Below are 24,120 nucleotides of genomic sequence, written 5' to 3'. Positions count from 1 at the left end.
TGGGATCTGGTAAACCCTCTGGGAATGATTGTGGTAATCTGCCTTCTCAGAATCTGGATCAAGAGAGGGGCAGATGCTGAGCTATACCGTCAACTGCAAGACATCAACAGTATACTGCACTACAGAGCTTGCACATGTGCAGTGACACTAATGGTCAGTGGTGACCTGAAATTTGGCTACACCTTCTTACAGGTGTGCTGCAGTGCTCACGAATGGGATGGTGCTGGCATCTGCCCTTGCAAACATCTAATGCAGCACCACCTCAACTTCAATAGCCAAAGTGGAGGCCACATGCTGGGCTACATTTACAGGTCCCTTTCTCTTCATCCTGGCCGGCCACTTCTAAATCCCATGCCCCTTCAGCCTTCTCAAAGGTTACTGATAGGCTTAGTTGCCTTTTAGTGATCTCCATCCAGAAGCTTTCAAAATTATTGATCCCTTCCTTATGATACCACTTTAATTGTCCCTATTCCTTTAAATTTGACTTACACACATTATTTATCTCTAGTAGTATTGTCCCTAGAGGCAGTAGAGTTTGCACCTGGTGCAAACTTGGCAGTTCTTTTAAAGCAATAAAAAAATGGAACAGAACTTTTTTCACACCTGAAGATGAAAATCACCCTCAATAAATGGTATCTAAAAGATACATTCAGAACACTACTTCAAATTAAACCATGAGAGTAGGGCAAGGGATGCAGGTTGGCAATAGTGAAAAGCAAATTTATGACTAATACAAATACAGAAAAATCATTGATAGGATGAGACCAGTTGGTCCACAAGTCTATCTCATATGGCTATGCTGCAATTAGGCATCATGACTCCCAATATTTCCCCATAGTCTCAGCCATGTAATGTCCTGGAGGAGGTAAAACAACACTTAAAAAAACCTTAGGCTAATGCAAGGGACAAAAAGAATTATGGGAATTTTTGCAGAGAGTCAAGAAGTTCTATTTTGTACAGGGAGTGATCAACACATGGAAATAGTCTTCTGGATAGGCAAAATTCCTGCAATCATTTCATAGTTGGATGTAGTAATCAGAAGGGCTTTATAATCTTCTTGAGTGGATGAAGTAAGATGGGTTAAAAGGCCTTTTTCATCCGTCTGTGACTATGTGCCCAAAAGAGAAATAGAGGAAACAAACTGGACAATGCCTTGCAGAGGAGGGTTTAAACTAATTTGGCCGAAGGGTACCAAGATGAAGCATTAGAGGAGAGAAACAAGGTACACAGAGGACTGGACAGACAAGCAACATTAGGGTAAAAAATTGTTCAGAAATAGCAGATATCAGTTGGGGATGCGTAAATGCAAGGCAATCTAAGATGAGTTCAGACTGCATGTGTGGAAAGGCATGGATTGTGATAAAACAGTTCTGTGAGATGCAAGCACAAGCAACCACGTGGGACTATGGTACAGTAGCAATAATAGAGATCTAGCTCAAAGAAGGGAAGGATTGGGAACTTAATATTCCTGGCTACAAAGTATTCAGGAAAGATAGGGAAGGAACAAAGGAGGGGGAACAATAGAGGAGCTTATTATATTACTGAATGTACACTACAGGCCACCAAATAGTGGGACAGAGATAGAGGAGAAAATTTGCAGGCAAATTGCAAAACGATGTAAGAACTATAGAGTAGTAATAATGAAGGACTTCAATTACCCTAATATAGACTAGGATAGTAACAATGTAAAGGGAAAAGAACAGGAGGAATTTCTGAAATATGTACAACAGAATTTTCTTGATCAGTATGTTTTCAACCCAATAAAGAAGGAAGCAGTGCTGTATTTAGTTCTGGGGAATGAAACATGTCAAACATATTTCAGTGTGCGATCATTTAGAGAAGAGTGAACATAATACTGTCAGGTTTAGAACAGTAATGGAAAAGGACAAAGAACATTCAGTCATGAAAATACGTAACTGGAGAGGGCTAATTTCAGTGAATTGAAAAAGGATCTAGCCCAGGTTGGTTGGAATCAAAGATTGACAGGCAAATAGTATTTTAGTAATGGAAACCTTCCAAGAGGAGATAGCTCGGGTACAGAATAGACACATTCCCATATGGGGTAAACGAGAGGGCATCCAAAGCTAAAGCTCCCTGGATGACTAAAGATATAGAGATTAAAATGAAACAGAAAACTGAGGCTTATGACAAATGTCAAGTTCATAATATAGTAGCAGTCCAAGCCAAATACAGAAGAGAAGGGCAAAAGGAATGGAAAGAGTATGAGAATAGACTTGCCACTAACATAAAACAGAACCTAAAAGTATTTTATAAATAGCTAAATAGTAAAAGGGTAGGGCTCATTATGGACTGAAAAGGAGATCATCTTGTGGAGGCAAGAGGGCATGGCTGAGGCACTAAGGGAGTTATCATAAAAGAAGAAGTTGCTATCGATATTATGGTAAAGGAGGAGATAGCAGAGATATAGAATAGGATAAAAGTTAGCCGGTCCAGATGGGATGCATCCTAGGTTGCTGAAGGAAATAAGGGGGGATGTTAAGGAGATTTTGACCACCATCTTCCAATCCCTCATACATATGGGAGTGATGCTGGGGGACTGGAGGACTAAAAACATTACAGCCCTGTTCAAAAAAAGGGGAGAGGGCAGCACGTACAGGCCAGTCAGTCTAATATCAGTGGCCGATAAACTTTTAGAAACAATAATCCGGGACAAAATGAATTGGAAAAGTATTGGTTACTAAATGACAGCCAGCACAGATTTATTAAAGACAAATTCTGTTTGATTAACTTGATTGAGTTCTTTCAGGAAGTAATGGAGAGGATTGATGAGCATAGTGTGATTGATGTTGTGTATATGGACTTTCAATAGCATTTGATACATAATAGACTTGATTGCAAAATTGAAACCCCTGTGATTAAAGGGATATTGGCACCATGGATCCAAAGGTGGCTAAGAGACAGAAAGCAGAGAGTAGTGGTGAACAGTTGTTTTCAGACTGAAGGGAAGTATATAGTGGTGGTGTTGTTCAGGGGTTGGTATTAGCACCACTGCTCTTCTTGACATATATTAATAACCTGGACTTGAGTTTACATGGCATAATTTAAAATTTGCACTGTGAAGTGATGCATTTTAGTAAGAAGAACGAGGAGAGACAATATAAACAAAATGGTACAATTTTAAAGTGGAGGCAGGAACAGAGAAACCTAGTGGTGTATGCACCCAAATCTTTGAAGGTGGCAGGACATGTTGAGAGGACTGTTGAAAAAGCATACAAGGAACTTGGCATTATAACTAATGTCATTATGTACAAAAGTAAGGAGGTTTTGCTACCTTTATAAACCACTGGTTTGGCCACAGCTGCAGTATTGTGTCCCGTTCTGGACGCTACATCTTAAGAAGGATATCAAAGCCTTAGAGAAGGTGCAGAAGAGATTTACTAGAATGATACTAGGGATGAAGTACTCCAGTTATGTGGAAGGACTGAAAGCTAGAGTTATTGACCTTGGAGCAGAGAAGGTTAAGAAATTTTATAGAGGTGTTCAAAATCATGAACAGTTTTGACAGAGTAAATAAGAAGGGTTTTTAACACATAACACAGCAAGTTGTTATGATTTGGAATGGACTGCCTGTAATGGTGGTGGAAGCAGATTCAATAGCAGCCTTCAAAAGGGACTTGGATAAATACTTGAAAACTTTGCTGGGCTATGGGAAAGAGGAGGGCTGTCGGACTAATTGGATTGCTCTTCCAAAAAACCGACACAGCCACAATTTTTCTTTTATGTTATATCATTCTATGATTCTAGTTACCTTAGACTGCTCGAGCATATGTCCTATTGACAGATTAGAGAATAATCATGGCATTTGCCAGGGAATAGGTTGCCTAACTGCTTTCTTGGCTGGGGAGTTACAAGGAAAACTAACAGTTAACAAACTAACAACTGAAGTCCTATGGGCAGAAGAGAAAAAATATAAATGCATAACATTCTCCTATAAGAATCTAAAAATATCTTCATGTAATTTCAATGCAAGTGTTCATAAAAAGATTGCAAGATATTTAAAAGCTGAACCAGTATACCTTTCTTTTCATTTTTATCAGCTTCTTCAAACAAACCAGGCAAATGTATTACAACACCATTCCCTAAAGTAGAAAAGAAAGTAGCATGCATTAAGAAATGGTAATTAGAAACAGTTTAAAAATGCTTCAAAAAAAAAATCAGAAGTATACTCAAAATTCATGTTAGCATCAATGCCCTAAAACATCCTTACCTACAGGGCAAGAGAATAAACATCCCCAAACATTATTTTCTGTAAATATTTACTGGCTGTTAAGGTCTGAAGAATTTTGAAGATAACCAGTTTCTCTCACTCTGCCTGTGACATCCAACAGTTTTACAAGCGCCTTCCTTTTGATTGATTGCTGTAAATAATTGAACAATACTACACATTGATCTGCACTGTGTAGCATTAATGTCCTTGTAGGGTCCCAATGGCTCTAAAAACTACACTCAGATTTTACTGCCCACCAATGATCTTCATCATTGTTTGGGCACTCTTGGGTACAGCTATTTTTAGTTAAGTAGCACTCATTAATGGAAGCAGGTAATTTTTAACCATAATATTTAGTGTTAGGTTGCATCTTTATAGTATAGATATGCCAATGTTTTTCATTTACTCCTTCCTCCAATTTCACTGATCACTCATCTCCAGTGTTTAATGATTTATGCTCGAGTATAGTACCACAGATGGCAGATCCCCTTTAGGTTTCTCGTGCAAATATCATTCTTCATGCTTGATGTGGACAGCAAATATTTGTGCCTAGTCCATCATTGGAGGGGATATCGTAAACAAGCCTGACTACATGTTCTTCAAGTGTCTTCAAGTTTTCAGTAGAAATTGCTGAATCATCTGTGGGCGGCACAGTGGTGCAGTGGTTAGCACTGCAGCCTCACAGCTCCAGCTGGGTACGGCCTGTGCGGAGTTTGCAAGTTCTCCCTGTAACCGTGTGGGTTTTCGCTGGGTGCTCCAGTTTCCTCCCACAGCCAAAGACTTGCAGGTTGATAGGTAAATTGGCCATTATAAATTGCCCCTAGTATAGGTAGGTGGTAGGGGAATTAAGGGAAGGTAGGAACATGGGATTAATGTAGGACTAGTATAAATGGGTGGTTGATGGTCAGCACAGACTCGGTGGGCCGAAGGGCCTGTTTCAGTGCTGTATCTCTAAAATAAAAAATAAAAAAAATCACAAGGACAGGAATCTTTGCTGATTTTCCTCTCCCAACCTAAGGATGCTGAAGTGAATTGTAGCATCCCCATCACCACAGCTGAGATAACCTAATTGTATAGATAATGATAAACCATAATATCTTTTAGACCTATATGACAGTGACACATTTATCCATCAGGTCTGTGGAGAGAAAAACAGAGTTAACGTTTAATACCTGAAACGGTATTAAACGTTAACTCTGTTTTTCTCTCCACAGATGCTGCCTGACCTGCTGAGTATTTCCGGCATTTTCTGTTGTTGTTTCAGATTTCCAGCATCCACGGGTATTTTGCTTTTGACACATTTACCCAACATTTCTTTTCTCAAACATTGACTGTATGTTCAAGTTACTTTACTTACCAATAAAGGAAATAGCTTTTGGGTTAATAATGCCACTTGGGAAAAGGTGAAAATCATATTCTTTTCCTTCTGCAACAACTGTGTGGCCAGCATTGTTTCCACCCTACAAGACATGTGAAATTGCAAATTAGTGTTCGTTGCACAACATTTAAAAGTAAGTTGTATAACTTGGAAAATATTAGTCGATTTGCAATCTGAACTTTAGAACAATCTGGACATTTTCCAGGATTTATTTCAATAGCTGAACTCCATATTGAGTGGGCAGCTTTTAAGCGAGAACTCCATTTTGGGAATATTTAGGCTGCTCATAGGACATTTTCCCCTAAGTATCATGAAGGCACCTTTCTGGTGATTTATGGAGCACTCTTGACAAATGATTGTACTCTTTTACACAAAGGGATTTGTTACAATATTTTCAGGTACATTTACAAAAATATTGAAAATAATGTTATCTTACAATTTACAATACAATAAATGTAAATTACTTTATTCCTAGTAATATTTATTACGTAAATCGCAAGTACTGCATCTGTAATTTTCTTTTTAATTCTTAAAGTCTGCAAAATTTTAAATGCCAAAGTTTATTTAATGCATTCCAAGAACAAATCAAAAGTAATCTTATTTAGAATGCTTTTGCATCATAATATTTACTGCACATTATTCTGTTAACTACTTGTTGCATTTGTTCTTCTAACTGTTCCTGTTTATTCAGCTGTAGAAAGTTTCTTTTCTTCATATTTGTTAATTTTTTGCTTTCTCTTTCTTTGATTCTTGCCATACTACTGCTATGTTTAAAAGAACAGGATGGACACCTGCTTCCACACTTCTGCCAACACTGATCTAAAGCCAGTCTGTGACAGGTTTGTGGGATGACCCAGAGTAACAAGGCTACTTAATTTCTGGCCCTCCCCCAGACCTGCCTTTAGGGAAGTGGCTGGTCCTCAATCCACAACTCCCTACAGTTGCACAACTGAGCTTGGGAAGTCAACCTGAGAATCATAAGTGTGAACAATCTGTGATACAGAATGTCGGGGCCCCCATTGTGCTGAATCACCATATCACTTAAAAAGGGTGAGGGTGTAACATCAAACATACATTTACAGATACAAAGAATTTGGAGTTAAAAAATCAATTTGGAAAAATTTATTTTATAACAAATCAAGGTGGTTGGGTGGGGGAGTGGTATCATACAGCGTTCTCATCCCCCGGGAACTTACCTGAGACAAGACAAAGAAGGGCCACCCACCCCTGGCAGGCAGGGTCTACTTTGTATTGTATATTTATGTTCCAGAGACATCATCGGCACTGTTATGGAATTTTAACCTGGATTTGTGAAGCCCACACGGCCCAACCCCAACAGCCAAACCATTGGGCGGGGGCAGGGCAGGTATTGTTGAGCAGCAGAAGAAGCTAAGTAAGTTAAAAAATTTAATATATCTGTGGAATTCTTGTGGACCAGGAGAAGGAGTGCTTCGCCAAGTTCCTTGCGGAGTTCTTAGCTTCACCGGTTGTGCCTCTCCCTCCCAGCACTAGGACAAGCGCCAAGCCTCCTCTCCAGTGCTTGCTTTATGCCAGGGATCATTCCCTCACGTCCCCGGTGTCCTCATCTGACTTTTGTTCCTGGCCCTGACTTTGCTCCTGTCAGTTTTGCGCAGCAGACTGTCCTACTTTATTCAAATAATGCCCAGGAGTTAAAATTGGCTGGGGCTTTTGTAGAGCTCCCTATGTAGGATTCCCTCCTGGTTAAAATCAACCCCTGTATGTTGTGCTACTGCCACTTAATGTTTTAAGTACACACCAGTACAGTTTATCATGTATTCTTAAATAGGCAGCTGTTGGTTTGTGGACAAGAGTGTTATTTAATGAAGTCTAGGTATCTGAGGTATTGTGGACAAAAACTTGTGCTTGAATAGCTCTTTAGTTTCATTATCCACTGCTCTGTGCAGTATGTACTAAATGATTTTTTCTGATCTGTATATCATACACTTGCCTGGAAAAATAGTTATATCGCTGCTGTGATACTATACAGCAGCATGAATCACAAGTTTCAGTACTTTAGTCTATACAATACAGTAATGCCAAGAAGTCTAAAACATTTACTGCTTATTGACATGCTAGGTGAGACTTGCTGAAATTGATTGACATTTCAGTCCATCTTATTAATTTACTACAGAATTCACAGACTGGCTTAGAAGCATACTTCCCTAATATCAAGCTGTATTGTTTCACATGATCTGCCTTTTTCTCACATTTGTATTTGGGACTTAGAAAGCTCTCCAACATATGTAGACAGCATTGCAATTTTTTTAAACTTCTAAACGACGATTCATTGTGCTTGGGATTCTGAATGAGTTTCTAAAGCACCTTCATCATGCAAAGAAATCTTGAAACATCTGAGGTGATTGGTGACACAACATTAGATCTTGTATGACTGCCAACAACTGAAACATTTAACTGACCTTCTCATGTTCTTTCGTACGAGCCCAATCTGACCTTTAGCTATTCCACAAGGGAGAACTGGACTGGATACATTGCTTTGATAAACAAGAATATAATGGTGCTTATGTGTACAAACAGCTTGAATTTTCATACAACGACCATAAAAGGGACCAACAAAGAATAAAATAAGAAACAGACACTTCAGTTATGATTTTGGGAAAGGTAACTAACTAGTTACATATAGCAATTTTGCAGAAGAAATTCAACTCACAGCCGACTGGTTTTCTGGGATAAAATCAACATAAAACCTCTGAATTTTATATTGTGATCTAACTTCTTCAGAATTGTGCAGGACACAACATTGACTTGAGCAAATTTAGTCATCCACGGCAGCACAGGCCCAATAAATATTTGTAAATTAAGATTCTTGGGCCTACTTATGGAGCCCTCTGCAAAGTTGAACTTCTAAAACCTACACACAAATCTTTGGCAGCAGCAACTGGGAAGGAGATGGGAACAGGGTTATTTAAAGCAATCCTCAGCTGCATCCAGGTATGTCTCTGGTTAGTCATTTTAAACTGGTTGCAGACTTTTAGGCCCATTTCTGGCAGAGTTGGCTGCTCAGCTGAGTTCACAAATTGTACAGTTATTTGGAATTGTAGGACATTCTCTGCCCAGGGGCTTATGCACAGACTTACTCTGCCAACATGGATGTGCCACTTGGTCTGTGATTGGGGCTGCAGCATTAGGAGGAGGAACAGCAGCAAGTCAAAGTACAAAGACCTTGATCTGCTGTGAGAAGAGAGACGTAGTGGTAGAGGGCGCAGGACCCTTACAGGAACGGAACATCTCACCTCCAGTTAACTGAGCAGCAGTATCTCTGGCAACTCCATTAATTACATCTGACAGACTGTGACAGAGCTATGTAGTCAGTTGCAACACCAATTGCAGCCCTGCACCAGGTCACACACTTCATTGCCTGTGGCTCTGAAGGTTGCTGTGAAACTGAAGTTTGATACCTCAGGCAGCGACAAATGACATTAGCAATATCAGTCAATTTGCTGCACCAAGCAGGTGCTGGATATATTCTTCATTAAGCAAAACAAATTTATCTTGACCTCATGGTAGCACTTTGCCTCTGAGTCAAAAGGTTGAGGGTTCCAGTCCGACTTGTAAGACATAGCTGGCACTTCACTGCAGTACTGAGGAACTGTTGCACTGTCAGAGGTGCTGTCTTTCAAATGCAATCTTAAACCGAGGCATCATCTGCCCTTTCAGGTGAATGTAAAGATCCCACGGCACTTTGAAAGCCATAACCATGTATGTTACTTGAAAGGATTGCACAAAATTCATAACTTTAGGGACCAGAAAGGAAAACATTGGCATTTTAGCACTATTTGTGAACCATGAATAATGTAAATCAACTGCCACATAAGTGGAACAAGAAACGTTAATGGCAACTAGTCAATAAACAGCATTCAAGGTTATTTGACAGGTACCAAAGGAATATTGTGGTCAGGTGGGCAAGATGGACCCAAGGTCTTCTCCTGATTGAAAATGTTACTATGTAATGTTCACTTGCCAGGTGTGCTAAGGTCTATAGAATGCAAAATAAATGTGAAAGACACAGGAAGTAATATAAAATGAGCGCGATAATTAGAACAGGATAGCAGGATTGTAGTAAACATATGAATGGTGGAAAATACAATAATGTTTTAATTATTATAGTGGGTAGCACTGACAAGTTATTGTCCGTCTCTAGTTGCCCTGAGAACATGCAGACAGCCGCCTTCTTGAACCACAGAAAGAGGTTTGATACAACTCAATGGCTTTCTAAGCACTTCAGAAGGCCATTAAGAGTCAACCTACATAACACCGGAGTCACATATATGCCAGACCAGGTAAGGACAGTAGGTTTTCTTCCTTAAAAAGCGTTAGGCCTAAAACGTTAACTCTGCTTCTCTCCACACAGACCTGCTGAGTATTTCCAGCACTTTCTGTTTTTATTTCTAATAGTAAACTCCTTTAAAACCCACAATAATAATGGCTGGAACATGTATACTTATGTTTACAATTTGTAGTGTTAAAACATCCAAGATTCAACCAATGCAACAATGCAGCATAAATAATCTGCTAACCATTTGTTGGAGTGCACCACAGCATATATTACTAATTGCTCGGTAGTACTTGCAAAACTCAGAACACAATGTCTAATGTTAGATGTGATTCCGTGATCAGACAGCACTTACTAAACAATCCCGATGTGCTAATTACACTACCAATTTAAGATTATCAGTTGAGCTTGCAATGTGGCTCAGTTATGCTTACTAGAAACTACATATATTGATATGCAGAGACCTGTCCTCTGCAGGCAAACAGAAAATTTCCAGGAGCTGCGTCATTTTTGAATTAAATAAAAGTGTGGGGGATAATAGTTCACTGGTGCATTCTCCATGGCAACACCTTGACCAATCAGAGTCGACTTGCCAACCTATCAGCACCCTTTTCTCATACAGTATAAATTGTTGCTCCTTTGAAATTTGACATTCTTGCATCTGTCCTGACGAGTGAAAGATGTAAAGCTTCGACAGCATGTCTCTTTTTTCAGCATTATTGTTAATGGACATAGTTACAGTGATGTCAGGTTTTGTTATTTGCATTGAGTGAATTATTGTGGTGATTATTGTCCAGTCCACAGAAAAAATACCATCTTATCAGCTGGTTCCCTACAAATCCAATTGTTCTCTCCAGATATTCTGCAAAGACACATTGGAGTTGAAATTGTTATGCGTTGCGTCCGTTTATCAATTTACCAGTAGGATAGCCAACACTCAATCCCCTCAGGCAGTGGTCCCACTGGTAAATTCTTGGAGCTCAGTTTTTATGTATAAATAGGCATTAGGCCCCTTAAAATGTTGCCCGCACCGAGTCCCCTTTTCTCATCATCCCTGTGCTTGCTGATCTACATTGCCTCCTGGTTAAGCAACGCCTCTTTTAAAAAATTCTTATCCTTGCTTTCAAATCCCTCCATGGCCTTGCCCTTCCCTATCTCTGTAATCATCTGCAGTACCACAACTCTCTGATATTTCTGTGCTCATCTTATTCTGGCCTCTTAAGCATCCCCCATTTTAACTGCTCCACCATTGGTGGTCATCCCTTCAGCTGCCTAGGCTCTAAGCTCTGGAATTCCCTCCCTAAACCTCTTTACCTCTCTATCTCTCTTTTCTCCATTAATATGTTCCTTAAAAACCACCTCTTTCACCAAGCTTTTGGCCATCTGCCTTAATATTGCTTTATGTGGCTTGCTGTCAAATTTTGCTCACAACCTTGTTGCTGTTTAAGGACTCTTTGGTGAAATTAGTTCCCGATGAGAGGGGCAGGTGTTGGACCTGTCCTACTCAGGGTTCCGCATTGGCTTTAATTTTTACCTCATTATATCTGGGAAACAGAATCTTCTCTGCACCATGCTAGGTGCACTTAGTGCTAGGAGCTTGGATGGGGCAGAATTTGAGGAGCATCCAGGAGGGCTTCTTGAAACAGTATGTAGATAGTCCAACTAGGGATGGGGCAATTCTGGACCTGGTATTGGGGAATGAGCCCGGCCAGGTGGTCGAAGTTTCAGTGGGGGAGCATTTCGGGAGCAGTGACCATAATTCCATAAGTTTTAAGGTACTTGTGGATAAGGATAAGAGTAGTCCTCGGGTGAAGGTGCTAAATTGGGGGAAGGCTAATTATAACAATATTAGGCAGGAACTGAAGAATTTAGATTGGGGGCGGCTGTTTGAGGGTAAATCAACATCTGACATGTGGGAGTCTTTCAAACGTCAGCTGATTAGAATCCAGGACCAGCATGTTCCTGTGAGGAAGAAAGACAAGTTTGGCAAGTTTCGGGAAGCTTGGATAACACGGGATATTGTGAGCCTAGTCAAAAAGAAAAAGGAAGCATTTGTAAGGGCTGGAAGGCTAAGAACAGATGAAGCACTTGAAGAATATAAAGACAGTAGGAAGGAACTTAAGCAAGGAGTTAGGAGGGCTAAAAGGGGTCATGAAAAGTCATTGGCAAACAGGATTAAGGAAAATCCCAAGGCTTTTTATACATACATAAAGAGCAAGAGGGTAACCAGGGAAAGGGTTGGCCCACTCAAGGACAGAAATGGGAATCTATGCGTGGAGCCAGAGGAAATGGGTGAGGTGCTAAATGAGTACTTTGCATCAGTATTCACCAAGGAGAAGGACTTGGTGGATGATGAGCCTAGGGAAGGGAGTGCAGATAGTCTCAGTCATCTCATTATCAAAAAGGAGGAGGTGTTGGGTGTCCTGAAAAGCATTAAGGTAGATAAGTCCCCAGGGCCTGATGGGATCTACCCTAGAATACTGAGGGAGGCAATGGAAGAAATTGCTGCGGCCTTGACAGAAATCTTTGCATCCTCATTGGCTACAGGTGAGGTCCCAGAGGACTGGAGAAAAGCCAATGTTGTTCCTTTGTTTAAGAAGGGTGGTAAGGATAATCCAGGAAATTATAGGCCAGTGAGCCTTACGTCAGTGGTAGGGAAACTATTAGAGAGGATTCTTCGGGAAAGGATTTACTCCCATTTGGAAACAAACGAACTTATTAGCGAGAGACAGCATGGTTTTGTGAAGAGGAGGTCGTGTCTTACTAATTTGATTGAGTTTTTTGAGGAAGTGACGAAGATGATTGATGAGGGAAGGGCGGTGGATGTTGTCTATATGGACTTTAGTAAAGCCTTTGACAAGGTCCCACATGGCAGACTGGTGCAAAAGGTGAAGTCACACGGGATCAGAGGTGAGCTGGCAAGATGGATACAGAACTGGCTCAGTCACAGAAGACAGAGGGTAACAGTGGATGGGTGTTTTTCTGAATGGAGGGATGTGACTAGTGATGTTCCGCAGGGATCAGTGCTGGGACCTTTGCTGTTTGTAGTATATATAAATGATTTGGAGGAAAATGTAGCTGGTCTGATTAGTAAGTTTGCAGACGACACAAAGGTTGGTGGAGTTGCGGATAATGATGAGGATTGTCCAAGGATACAGCAGGATATAGATCGGTTGGAGACTTGGGCGGAGAAATGGCAGATGAAGTTTAATCTGGACAAATGTGAGGTAATGCATTTTGGAAGGTCTAATGCAGGTGGGAGGTATACAGTAAATGGCAGAACCCTTAGGAGTATTGACGGGCAGAGAGATCTGGGCGTACAGGTCCACAGGTCACTGAAAGTGGCAATGCAGGTGGATAAGGTAGTCAAGAAGGCATACGGCATGCTTGCCTTCATCGGTCGGGGCACAGAGTATAAAAATTGGCAAGTCATGTTGCAGCTGTGCAGAACCTTAGATAGGCCACACTTAGAATATTGCGTGCAATTCTGGTCGCCACACTACCAGAAGGATGTGGAGACTTTGGAGAGGGTACAGAGGAGGTTTACCAGGATGTTGCCTGGTCTGGAGGGCATTAGCTATGAGGAGAGGTTGGAAAAACTCGGATTGTTTTCACTGGAACGACGGAGGTGGAGGGGCGACAAAGTTATGAGTGGCATGGACAGAGTGGATAGTCAGAAGCTTTTTCCCAGGGTGGAAGAGTCAGTTACTAGGGGACATAGGTTTAAGGTGCGAGGGGCAAAGTTTAGAGGGGATGTGCGAGGCAAGTTTTTTTACACAGAGGGTGGTGAGTGCCTGGAACTTGCTGCCAGGGGAGGTGGTAGAAGCAGTTACGATAGCGACGTTTAAGAGACATCTTGACAAATATATGAATAGGAAGGGAATAGAGGGATTATGGGCCCCGCAAGTGCAGAAGGTTTTAGTTTAGGCAGGCATCAAGATCGGCGCAGGCTTGGAGGGCCGAATGGCCTGTTCCTGTGCTGTACTGTTCTTTGTTCTTTGTTCATGCGTGCCACAAGGGTTGATGTTGATTGTTGTGTGGCCAACTGGCAGTGTGTACTGGCCAGCTGCCAATTCTGTTGGCAAAAATGCAGCTGTGATTTTGAGGCCTTGGCCATATTTGAATTTGGCAGGTGAGCTATGGATGCCAAACAGGCCTGTTGCCAGCTGGGTCGCCAGCAGAAGCCAGCAGGTAAGTACTTGCTTGGGGAGGGGGCGCAGCAGCCCATAGGGCCGATTTCTATTCCTTCCAGCTACACACAAAAAAATCAAGCTTTTAAATTTTTCTGGGCATTTCTGAACAGACACCAGTATACATGGGTGGAGCATTTGTATCACAAGTGCCCCTAAAAATTGCTATCGCAGTCTGAGCTACGTTGTTAGGACCACAGTTTGCATAGGAAAGAAGGCTAACATTTATTTTATGTTGGCGCTTCAGCTGTCCAGTGGTAGACCTCTGTGAAAGTTACAGTGGACCAATCGTCGGGCTTATTGGGCAGCAATGCTACCTGCCCAACTTTAGGTCTTTAAGGCTGATTTTTCCAACTGAAACCTGTTCTGTGACAGTTCTTTCAATAACACTGAAATCGGTCAGGGAAAAATTTAATGTGGGAGCTTATTCAGGATCATATGCTATTTAATTATCATAAAATATAATAATGGGTTGAACTGTTTTATGACCTGCTAGTCTCCATTTTCAGCAATATTGCAAACCCAGTTTTCATACTGGTCTGAGCAACATAGAAGATGTAAGGTAAAGTTTAAGTAGAATTTGAAGCTAAAGTTGAGGTATTACAGAAAGGATTGGGAACTTGATGACAATGCAACTGGCTGTTACATCTGATTTTTGCTGAAAAATGTGTGGAATGTACAATGTTCCCAGAGACAATGTTGCTTGACCATAAAGTCACTAGGAAACATTCCATAGCCAACTACTAAATAATTCGTCATTTTTGTTATAAATGACTTCAACATTTGTATGCATGCTTTTTGTAAAGAATGTGACTTTGCCAGTTAATTTGATCACAGATCACGATTTGAGAAGGCAGTTTCCCCTTAGGTTCACCCAGTATTTCAAAATTTTACTTTGATGATGAATTTAGATAATCTACATCCCCACACTCTGCTGCTGGTCAATCTTAGGTCAAGCCTTCTTTTAGTCCAGTATCTGATTGTTTTTCTGAATTCTAATCTTTATTCACTGCAAGCCTGATCTCAGGGAAAGATGGTTAGCACGTACTATTGGCAACATCAGCAGCTGGCTGCTTTTGTCATTCCAGTTGGGAATTTTTAATGTCATCATTGTTTCTTCTTGAATTGTTCTTACAAAAGATGCAGGATGGAGCTCTCTAACCCGGAGCTTCTCTTCTCCCTGATCTGCTAGACATACTGTCCTCAGTCCAAGTAATATGAGCCAGAATATGAAAATTGTTATGACAACCAGGCCAAGGGATAAAGCTCTCCCATGAACTTCACAGTATTCTATATCACAGTTACAGCTGGGATACCAAAAAGTAGAGTTTGGCACATGTTTCATATGTATGTTATTTGGAAACTACAACATACATCTTAGCATTTTTCAAATTGTGACTCCCATACTACATTCATGAACAGATGCACAGTTTGGTGTAGGCTGTTCCACTGTCAAAATGATAAACTGATATTGAGCATCACTCTTCATACAAATACACTCTCTGAAAGTACTTGGTGCTCATCTTAGTTGAGTCTATTCATCCAGACAGGGCTGTTTAGTTAAGAATTATCGACAGGCAATAATTTGAAAAAAACATAAAATGTAAAATATTTTACACTCAAAACATTTCCTTTTAAAGTAACATTCTTCTTTACTGAAACAAGGGAAAGATGATTTTATAAAATCTTCAAGGCAGTTATGGATTTATCAGCTCCTGCTCACTGATAATCGTATCAACTTCTGACACAAAACAAACTTGTACTAGAAACTAGTGATTTCTGTTATTGGAAAAGTACAGATGGTGATACCATCTGTTCTGCAGCCATGCTCTGTAGCGACAAAAATCCATTCCTATGGTAAGAAAACTGAAATTACGTTCAAACAGACAAAGGCAAATTTAGGGCTCATTTCAGGTAGTTCTTCAAGTAGTGTGCAATATTTGAAAAACACTTTTGGGTAGGGTAAGGTTCTTTACTCATTTAAAAGTCGTTTGGGGAGACTAAGTTTTTTCCTGTATAGGCGAATTAATTTGGGCTAAATTACCTTCCTTAACACGGATATATTTTGTGACCACTCCACACTATAAACAAAAATTTTGTTCACACTCATTTTAATGAAATACACTTTAGTTACAACTTACTAATGAACTTTCTATGTATATATTGAAACTTGATTGTCTCAACATTAAAAAAAATGCACGCTTGACTCAGCCTGATATTTATTCCTGTACAGCATATACTGACTCACAGAACTGTTAAAACTGCTGCCTTAACTATCAGTTACAATTGCGTCAGAAGACGATCGACCTTGCTTTTTAACTAAACAAAATACGCGTTCTATTTTTAGTTGTGTTTGCAGTAACATTTCATTCCCCGGACTGGATGTTGTTCAATGTCTGACTTACTGTCAAGTCAGATTGGTGTCTTCTCTGGTCACGGCACCTATGCACAAACTGCAAAATAGTTGAAGTATCGAAATGAAACAGAAGCTGCATGCCACATTTTCAATATGCTGTAAACTTAAAAAAAGGTTATGAATAGATTCTCGCACAGCGTATCTGTTTGCAAGACAGCAGCAGATTCCTAACCTTTTTACTTAGTTGTACGAGTTGACAGCATGTCCTTACCGCACTAGTGCTTACCTGACACCTGCACACAATGTCAGCATCGGTAGCCAGCAGGTCGACCACTTTCCCCTTCCCCTCATCTCCCCACTGCGCACCGAGAACCACCGTCACTTTATTGCCCCCGTTTCGAGGCCGTTTGCAACCGGTGTAATTTCTGTGATCATTGCCCCGCCGGCTCGACTCGCTCATGCTGCTCTCCCTGTCACACACCTGACCGCGCACTGCCCACATTCCCGCGTGCACGAGCACTGCAGACGCGCGTGCCCGTGCTGAGCGCGTGTCCGCCGCGCATGTGACCACAGACTCCTCCTCCCTCCCCTCCTCCGAGTCAGGGGAAACAGCTTCTCTGCATCCACTCTGTCAAGTTCTCAAAAACTTATCTGTTTAAATGAGATCAACTCTCTTTTCAACTTAAGAGAGTATAGGCCCATTCAACGCAATCTCTCTTCATATGACAATCCTTTCATACCCAAGAATCAATCTAGTGAACCTTTATTGCACCTCCACTAAGGCAAGTGTATCCTTCCTTAGGTATGGAGCCCAAAACTGTGTACAGTACTCCAGGTGTGGTCTCCCAAAGCCCTGCACAATTGCTGTAAGGCTTCTTTACGCTTATACTCCAAACCCTTTGCAATAAATACCATTTGCCGTCCTAATTGCTTGCTGTATCTGCACGTTAACTTTGCATTTTGTGTATAAGGAGCTCAAATTCCTCTGAACTTGAACATTTAATAATTTCTCATATTTTCAAAATATTTTGTTTTTCTATTCTTCCTACTGAAATGAATAACTTCACATTTCCCTCCATTTGCCACCTTCTTATCCATTCATTTAACCTAACTATATCCCTCTGCAAACTCTTTGGGGTAAAAATTGGTTTGTTCCTTTTTTCGGGTACAGGGCTTGTGATTTGTGTTTATCCTACGCCTGGTCCTGTTGAGGCAGACAGCAGGCAAATTTTGTACTGCCTTCTCATTTCTATGATTGCAGTGTTCAGCCATGCACAATGCTGAGCAGGGGACCCAGCAGAGTGCATAGCTAGGATGTACGTGTTCCAGATGGCCTGTAACTCTTAAAAACAGCCAACCCCTCTTAGAAGGGAGCTGCATTGATTCGAAGGAAGCTGCTGCTGACTGTCTCTGCAGAATTGACTGTAAGGGGAAGCACCCCAAATGGAGCAGCAAGGAAGAGAGTGTGCTCCCATATTCTCAGATGCTGTGTTGGAGGCCTTATTCAGGAGATTAACAGGAGGAGAGAAACTGTTTGGCAATGTAATTTTTACAGATTTTTATGAATAAAGTATATTTTGGAAATAATAAAAAAAAATTAACAGGAGGAGAGAGGCCATGTTTCGGTTGGGAGACCAGGAGGTCCTCAAGTAAGATCCCCAGAAGCGAATGGGAGCAGTTGCTAGGGAGATCAATCCCCAGAGTCGAACCTCGAGGACCTGACAGCAGTGCCACAGGAAGTTCAATGACCTCATGTGGATGGTCAAGGTCAGTGAATGCATCTTCACCTGACATGTCCTACCCACCACACCACCAACCTCTCACATTGCTCGACGCACCATACCCCCATGACTCACCCATCAGCAGTCCCTAGCAGTCAGGACTCAGGCTTAACATTCAGATCCTCCATTTCACCCTCACATACCCACCAATGATGGCAGTGGTAGGGAAATTATTAGAGAGGATTCTTTGGGAAAGGATTTACTCCCATTTGGAAACAAACAAACTTATTAGCGAGAGGCAGCATGGTTTTGTGAAGGGGAGGTCGTATCTCAATAACTTGATTGAGTTTTTTGAGGAAGTGACGAAGATGATTGATAAAGGAAGGGCAGTGGATGTTGTCTATATGGACTTCAGTAAAGCCTTTGACAAGGTCCCTCATGGCAGACTGGTACAAAAGGTGAAGTCACACGGGTTCAGAGGTGAGCTGGCAAGATGGATACAGAACTGGCTCGGTCATAGAAGACAGAGGGTAGCAGTGGAAGGGTGCTTTTCTGAATGGAGGGCTGTGACTAGTGGTGTTCTGCAGGGATCAGTGCTGGGACCTTTGCTGTTTGTAGTATACATACATGATTTGGAGGAAAATGTAGCTGGTCTGATTAGTATGTTTGCGGACGACACAAAGGTTGGTGGAGTTGCGGATAGTGATGAGGATTGTCAGAGGATACAGCAGGATATAGATCGGTTGGAGACTTGGGCAGAGAAATGGCAGATGGAGTTTAATCTGGACAAATGTGAGGTAATGCATTTTGTAAGGTCTAATGCAGGTGGGAAGTATACAGTAAATGCAGAACCCTTAGGAGTATTGACAGGCAGAGAGATCTGGGCGTACAGGTCCACAGGTCACTGAAAGTGGCAATGCAGGTGGATAAGGTAGTCAAGAAGGCATACGGCATGCTTGCCTTCATCGGTCGGAGCATAGAGTATAAAAATTGGCAAGTCATGTTGCAGCTGTACAGAACCTTAGTTAGGCCACACTTAGAATATTGCGTGCAATTCTGGTCGCCACACTAGCAGAAGGACGTGGAGACGTTGGAGAGGGTACAGAGGAGGTTTACCAGGATGCTGCCTGGTCTGGAGGGCATTAGCTATGAGGAGAGGTTGGATAAACTCGGATTGTTTTCACTGGAACAACGGAGGTGGAGGGGCGACATGATAGAGGTTTACAAAGTTATGAGCGGCATGGACAGAGTGGATAGTCAGAAGCTTTTTTCCAGGGTGGAAGAGTCAGTTACTAGGGGACATAGGTTTAAGGTGCGAGGGGCAAAGTTTAGAGGGGATGTGCGAGGCAAGTTCTTTACACAGAGGGTGGTGAGTGCTTGGACCTTGCTGCTGGGGGAGGTGGTGGAAGCAGGTACGATAGCAACGTTTAAGTGGCATCTTGACAAATACATGAATAGGATGGGAATAGAGGGATACGGTCCCCGGAAGTGCAGAAGGTTTTAGTTGAGGCAGGCATTAAGATCGGCGCAGGCTTGGAGGGTTGAATGGCCTGTTCCTGTGCTGTACTGTTCTTTGTTCTTTGTTCTTTAAAACAATGAACCCTGCTCGCTTCATGTACAGGACATCTGTCACCTCCAGGACGCTGTGATGTGCAGTGAATTGGGATATGTTTGCAATATCATCTGCTCCAGTCTGGAAGAATCCAGTTACCTTGATGGTCGCTAGCAGCACCAACCTGCAGGTCCGATTGAAAGAGGTGGCACAGTTCTGTGACCACCTCCTTGGTGTATCTCACACACCTTAGGCATTGCTGCTGGCTGAGGTGAAGGTCGGAGAAATGCTCCCTGAAATCCCTTGGTGGGCAGGGATAGCTTTCTTCCTCCCTCTGCGCACAGCTTCCACTCTCCACTCTCTGCAGTCTCATGTCATTTCATGTTGCGAACCCAGAAGGCCTGAAACCACAGCCCCCAATACTATTGCAGCCTTTTGTGGACAGGTCACAAAACTCCTTTGTTCTTCCTGTCAGGATGCAGAAATACTCCCTTCCAAATCCAGCAAGACACCAGCAGTACTCCAAAACATACCACAGTACATCCGTAAACGTACACCTCACCTGCAAGTTGGATGACTGACCCTTTCAGTAGTGCTAGTGTGGGAGGGTTCCTCGTGTAGCTGAATGCACAGGGCATTCACTAGACCTGCACTGTTCAGGTTTGCAGAATGTAAGTCAATCAGCTTGAGATTTACCCACTGCGAAAGCTTCTGGTGCAGGGCATACCCGTGCTTGCTCCCTTTCCAGCATGGGGCGCCATGCTGGAAGCACTGTGTGCACCATTGTGAGGGCCTCCAGCTTTCATAGCATCAGTTCCAACGGCACCATGGAGCCAATTTTGCGACCCTTATGCTCTCCTCACAGCTTACTTTCCCACCTAGCTTTGGCTAGGCTACCTGGCCTATAGTTCCTTGTTTCCTCTCTCACTCCTTTCTTATGCTCTCCTCACAGCTTAATTTCCCACCAAGCTTTGTATTCTCCGCAAAATTGGATATATTACACTCGGCCCCTTCATCTAAGTCATTAATATAGATTTTAAATAGCTAATGCTGCAGCACTAATCCTTGCAGCAGCCCACATCCTACCAACCTAAAAAATGATTAATTTATTCCTACTCTGTGTTTTCTGTCCTTTAGTCAATTCTGGCTCTGTGCTAATATATTACCCCCAACCCATGCACCCTCTTGTGCAACAAATTTTCTTGTGGCATTTCAACAAATGCCTTTTTAAAATCCAAATATACTACATCCACTGGTTCCCCTTTATATATCCTGCTAGTTACATCCTCACAAAACTCTAAAAGATTTGCCAAATACGATTTCCTTTTCATAAAACCATAAGACTCTGCCTAATCATATTATGATTTTCTATGTGGTCTGTTACCACTTCCTTAATAATGGATTCCAGCATTTTGCAATGACTGATGTCAGGCTACCTGGCCTATAGTTCCTTGTTTCCTCTCTCACTACTTTCTTGAAGAGGTGTGTTACATTTGCTAACTTTCAATCTTCTGGGACCTTTCCAAAATCTAGGGAATTTTGGAAGATCACAATCAGTGCATCCACTATCTCTGCAGCCACTCTTTGAGAACCCTGGGATGTAGGCTATTAGGTCCAGGGGATGTGTTGGCTTTTAGTCCCACTAATTTTTCCAGTACTTATTCTTCACTAATATTAATTACTTTAAGTACCTCACTCTCATTAGACCTTTGGTTCCCCATTATTCCTGGTATGTTTTTGTGTCTTCCACCATGAAGACAGGGGGACCAGGTCGCTCAATTGGCTAGATGGCTAGTGTGTGGTTCAGAACAATTTCAACAGTGTGGGTTCCAGTTTGAGGAAGGCAACAGGAAGCTACCTCGTATACCCACTTCCCTAGTCATGCTCATCTCTCCTGGATGGAGCAAAAAGAGCAGAGGACCTGCCCTTGGGCAGATCACCACCATGGCACTATGAAGACAGACACAGAATAGTTGTTAACGTCTCTGCAATATCCTCATTCCCCATTATCATTTCTCCTGTCTCAGCCTCTAAAGGTCTCACATCCAGTCATGAATGGTGATGGACAATTAAACAACTAACAGGAGAAGGAGGCTCCACAAATAGCCCCATCCTCAACGATGAGGGAGCCCAGCACCTCAGTGCAAAAGAAAAGGCTGAAGCATTTGTATCCATCTTCAGCCAGAGGTGCTGAGTGGATGATCCATCTCGGCCTCCTCCTGATGTCTCCAGCATCACAGATGCCAGTCTTCAGCCAATCCAATTCACTCCACGTAATATCAAGAAATGGCTGAAGGCACTGGATACTGCAAAAGCTATGGGTCCTGACAACATTCCGGCAATTGTACTGAAGACTTGTACTCCAGAACTAGCTGTGCCCCAAGGCAGGCTGTTCCAGTACGGCTACATCACTGGCATTTACCTGGCAATGTGGAAAATTGCCCAAATATGTCCTGTCCACAAAAAGCAGGACAAGTCCAACCCAGCCAATTACTGCCCTATCAGTCTACTCTTGATCATCAGCAAAGTGATGGAAGGAGTTGTTGACAGTGCTATCAAGCAGCACTTGCTTCGCAATAACCTGTTCAGTGATGCTCAGTTTGGGGTCTGTCAGGGCCACTCAGCTCCTGACCTCATTACAGTCTTGGTCCAAACATGGACAAAAGAGCTGAACTCGAGGTGAGGTGAAAGTGACTGCTCTTGACATCAAGGCAGCATTTGACCGAGTATGGCGTCAAGGAGCCTTAGCAAAACTGGAGTCAATGGGAATCAGGGGGAAAACTCTCTGCTGGCTGAAGTCATACTTAGCACAAGGAAAATGGTTGTGGTTGTTGGACGTCAATCATCTCAGTCCCAGGACATCACTGCAGGAGTTCCTCAGGGTAGTGTCCTAGGCCCAACCATCTTCAGCTGCTTCATCAATGATCTTCCCTCCATCATAAGGTCAGAAGTGGGGATGTTCGCTGATGATCGCACAATGTTTAGTACCATTTGCGACTCCATAGATAATGATGCAGCCCATGTCCAGATGCAGCAGGAACTGGACAACATCCAGGCTTGGGCTGATAAGTGGCAAATAACATTCATGCCACACAAGTGCCAGGCAATGACCATCGTCAACAAGAGAGAATCTAACCATTTCCCCTTAATGTTCAATGGCATTACTATCGCTGAACTTCGCACTATCAACATCCTGGGGGTTACCATTGACCAGAAACTGAACTGGACCAGCCACATAAATACTGTGGCTACAAGAGCAAGTCAGAGGTTGGGAATTCTGAAGCGAGTAACTCACCTCCTGACTCCCCAATTCCTGTCCACCATGTACAAGGCACAAGTCAGGAGTGTGATGGAATACTCTCCACTTGCCTGGATGAGTGGAGCTCCAACAACACTCAAGAAGCTCAACACCATCCAGGACAAGGCAGTCTGCTTGATTGGAACCCCAGGCACCACCTTTAACATTCATTTCCTTCATCACCAACACACAGTGGCAGCAGTGTGTACTATCTACAAGATGCACTGCAGCAACTCACCAAGGCCCCTTTCGACAGCACTTTCCAAACGCACGACCTCTACCACCCAGAAGGACAAGGGCAACAGTTGCATGGGAACATCACCACCTGCAAGTTCCCCTCCAAGTCACACACCATCCTGACTTGGAACCATATCGCCGTTCGTTCACTGTCACTGGTCAAAATCCTGGATCTCCCTTCCTAACAGCACTGTGGGTGCACCTACTCCCCAAGGACTGCAGCGGTTCAAGAAGGCAGCTCACCACCACCTTCTCAAGGGCATGTAGAGATGGGCAATAATGCTGGCCTAGCCAGCAATGCCTAAGTACAATGAACAAATTTAAAAAAACATTTTTTTTCTCTATTCTGTTCTTTTTTAGGTACTTGTAGCAGCTCTTAGAATCTATTTTTATATTTTTTGGTCATCCTTTTCTGGTTTCTAAAATTCTCCCAATCCTCAGGCTCACTATTCTTCTTAGCAATATTATAAGCCTCTTCTTTTAACTTAATACTATCTTTTTAGTTGGCCACGAATGGATCACTTTTCCGTTGGAGCTTTTATTTCTCAAGGGAATGTATATTTGTTAAGAATTATGAAATATTTCTTTAAATGTTTACCATTGCTTATCTACTGTCATATCTTTTAATCTAGTTTCCCAATCTACATTAGCCTACTTGCCACTCATACCTATGTAATTGGCTTTACTTAAGTTTTATACTCCGATTTCAGATTTACGTATTCAATGTGAAATGCTATCATATTAAGATCACTCTTCTCCAGAGGATCCCTTACTGTGAGATTACTAAATAAACTTGTTCCCCATGATTATTGCTTTACCTTTGTAACAAGCTCCTCTTATTTCTTAGT

At 42.1% G+C, this 24,120-nt stretch overlaps 2 protein-coding genes across 2 annotated transcripts in view; both read right to left on the bottom strand.

The window, feature by feature from the left end:
- Positions 1–16,966, bottom strand: part of LOC137373748 (adenylosuccinate synthetase isozyme 1 A-like) — a 61,684-nt gene extending 44,718 nt beyond the window's left edge. Inside the window, exons 1-3 of the mRNA XM_068039039.1 lie at positions 16,751–16,966; positions 5,586–5,688; positions 4,038–4,100 (exon numbers count right to left, since the gene is read on the bottom strand). Coding sequence (XP_067895140.1) covers positions 4,038–4,100; positions 5,586–5,688; positions 16,751–16,966 — 382 coding nt within the window. The remainder of the gene's footprint in view (positions 1–4,037; positions 4,101–5,585; positions 5,689–16,750) is intronic.
- LOC137373747 (inverted formin-2-like) overlaps positions 16,543–24,120 on the bottom strand; it is a 107,132-nt gene continuing 99,554 nt past the window's right edge. Inside the window, exon 22 of the mRNA XM_068039035.1 lies at positions 16,543–16,561. The gene's annotated coding sequence lies outside the window, so the exon portion shown is untranslated. The remainder of the gene's footprint in view (positions 16,562–24,120) is intronic.

This window comes from Heterodontus francisci, chromosome 9, assembly GCF_036365525.1.
Source record: "Heterodontus francisci isolate sHetFra1 chromosome 9, sHetFra1.hap1, whole genome shotgun sequence".
NCBI classification, from domain to species: Eukaryota; Metazoa; Chordata; class Chondrichthyes; order Heterodontiformes; family Heterodontidae; genus Heterodontus; species Heterodontus francisci.
The sequence above is the reverse complement of the archived record's forward strand: the minus strand, read 5'-3'. Positions and strand labels throughout refer to the sequence as shown.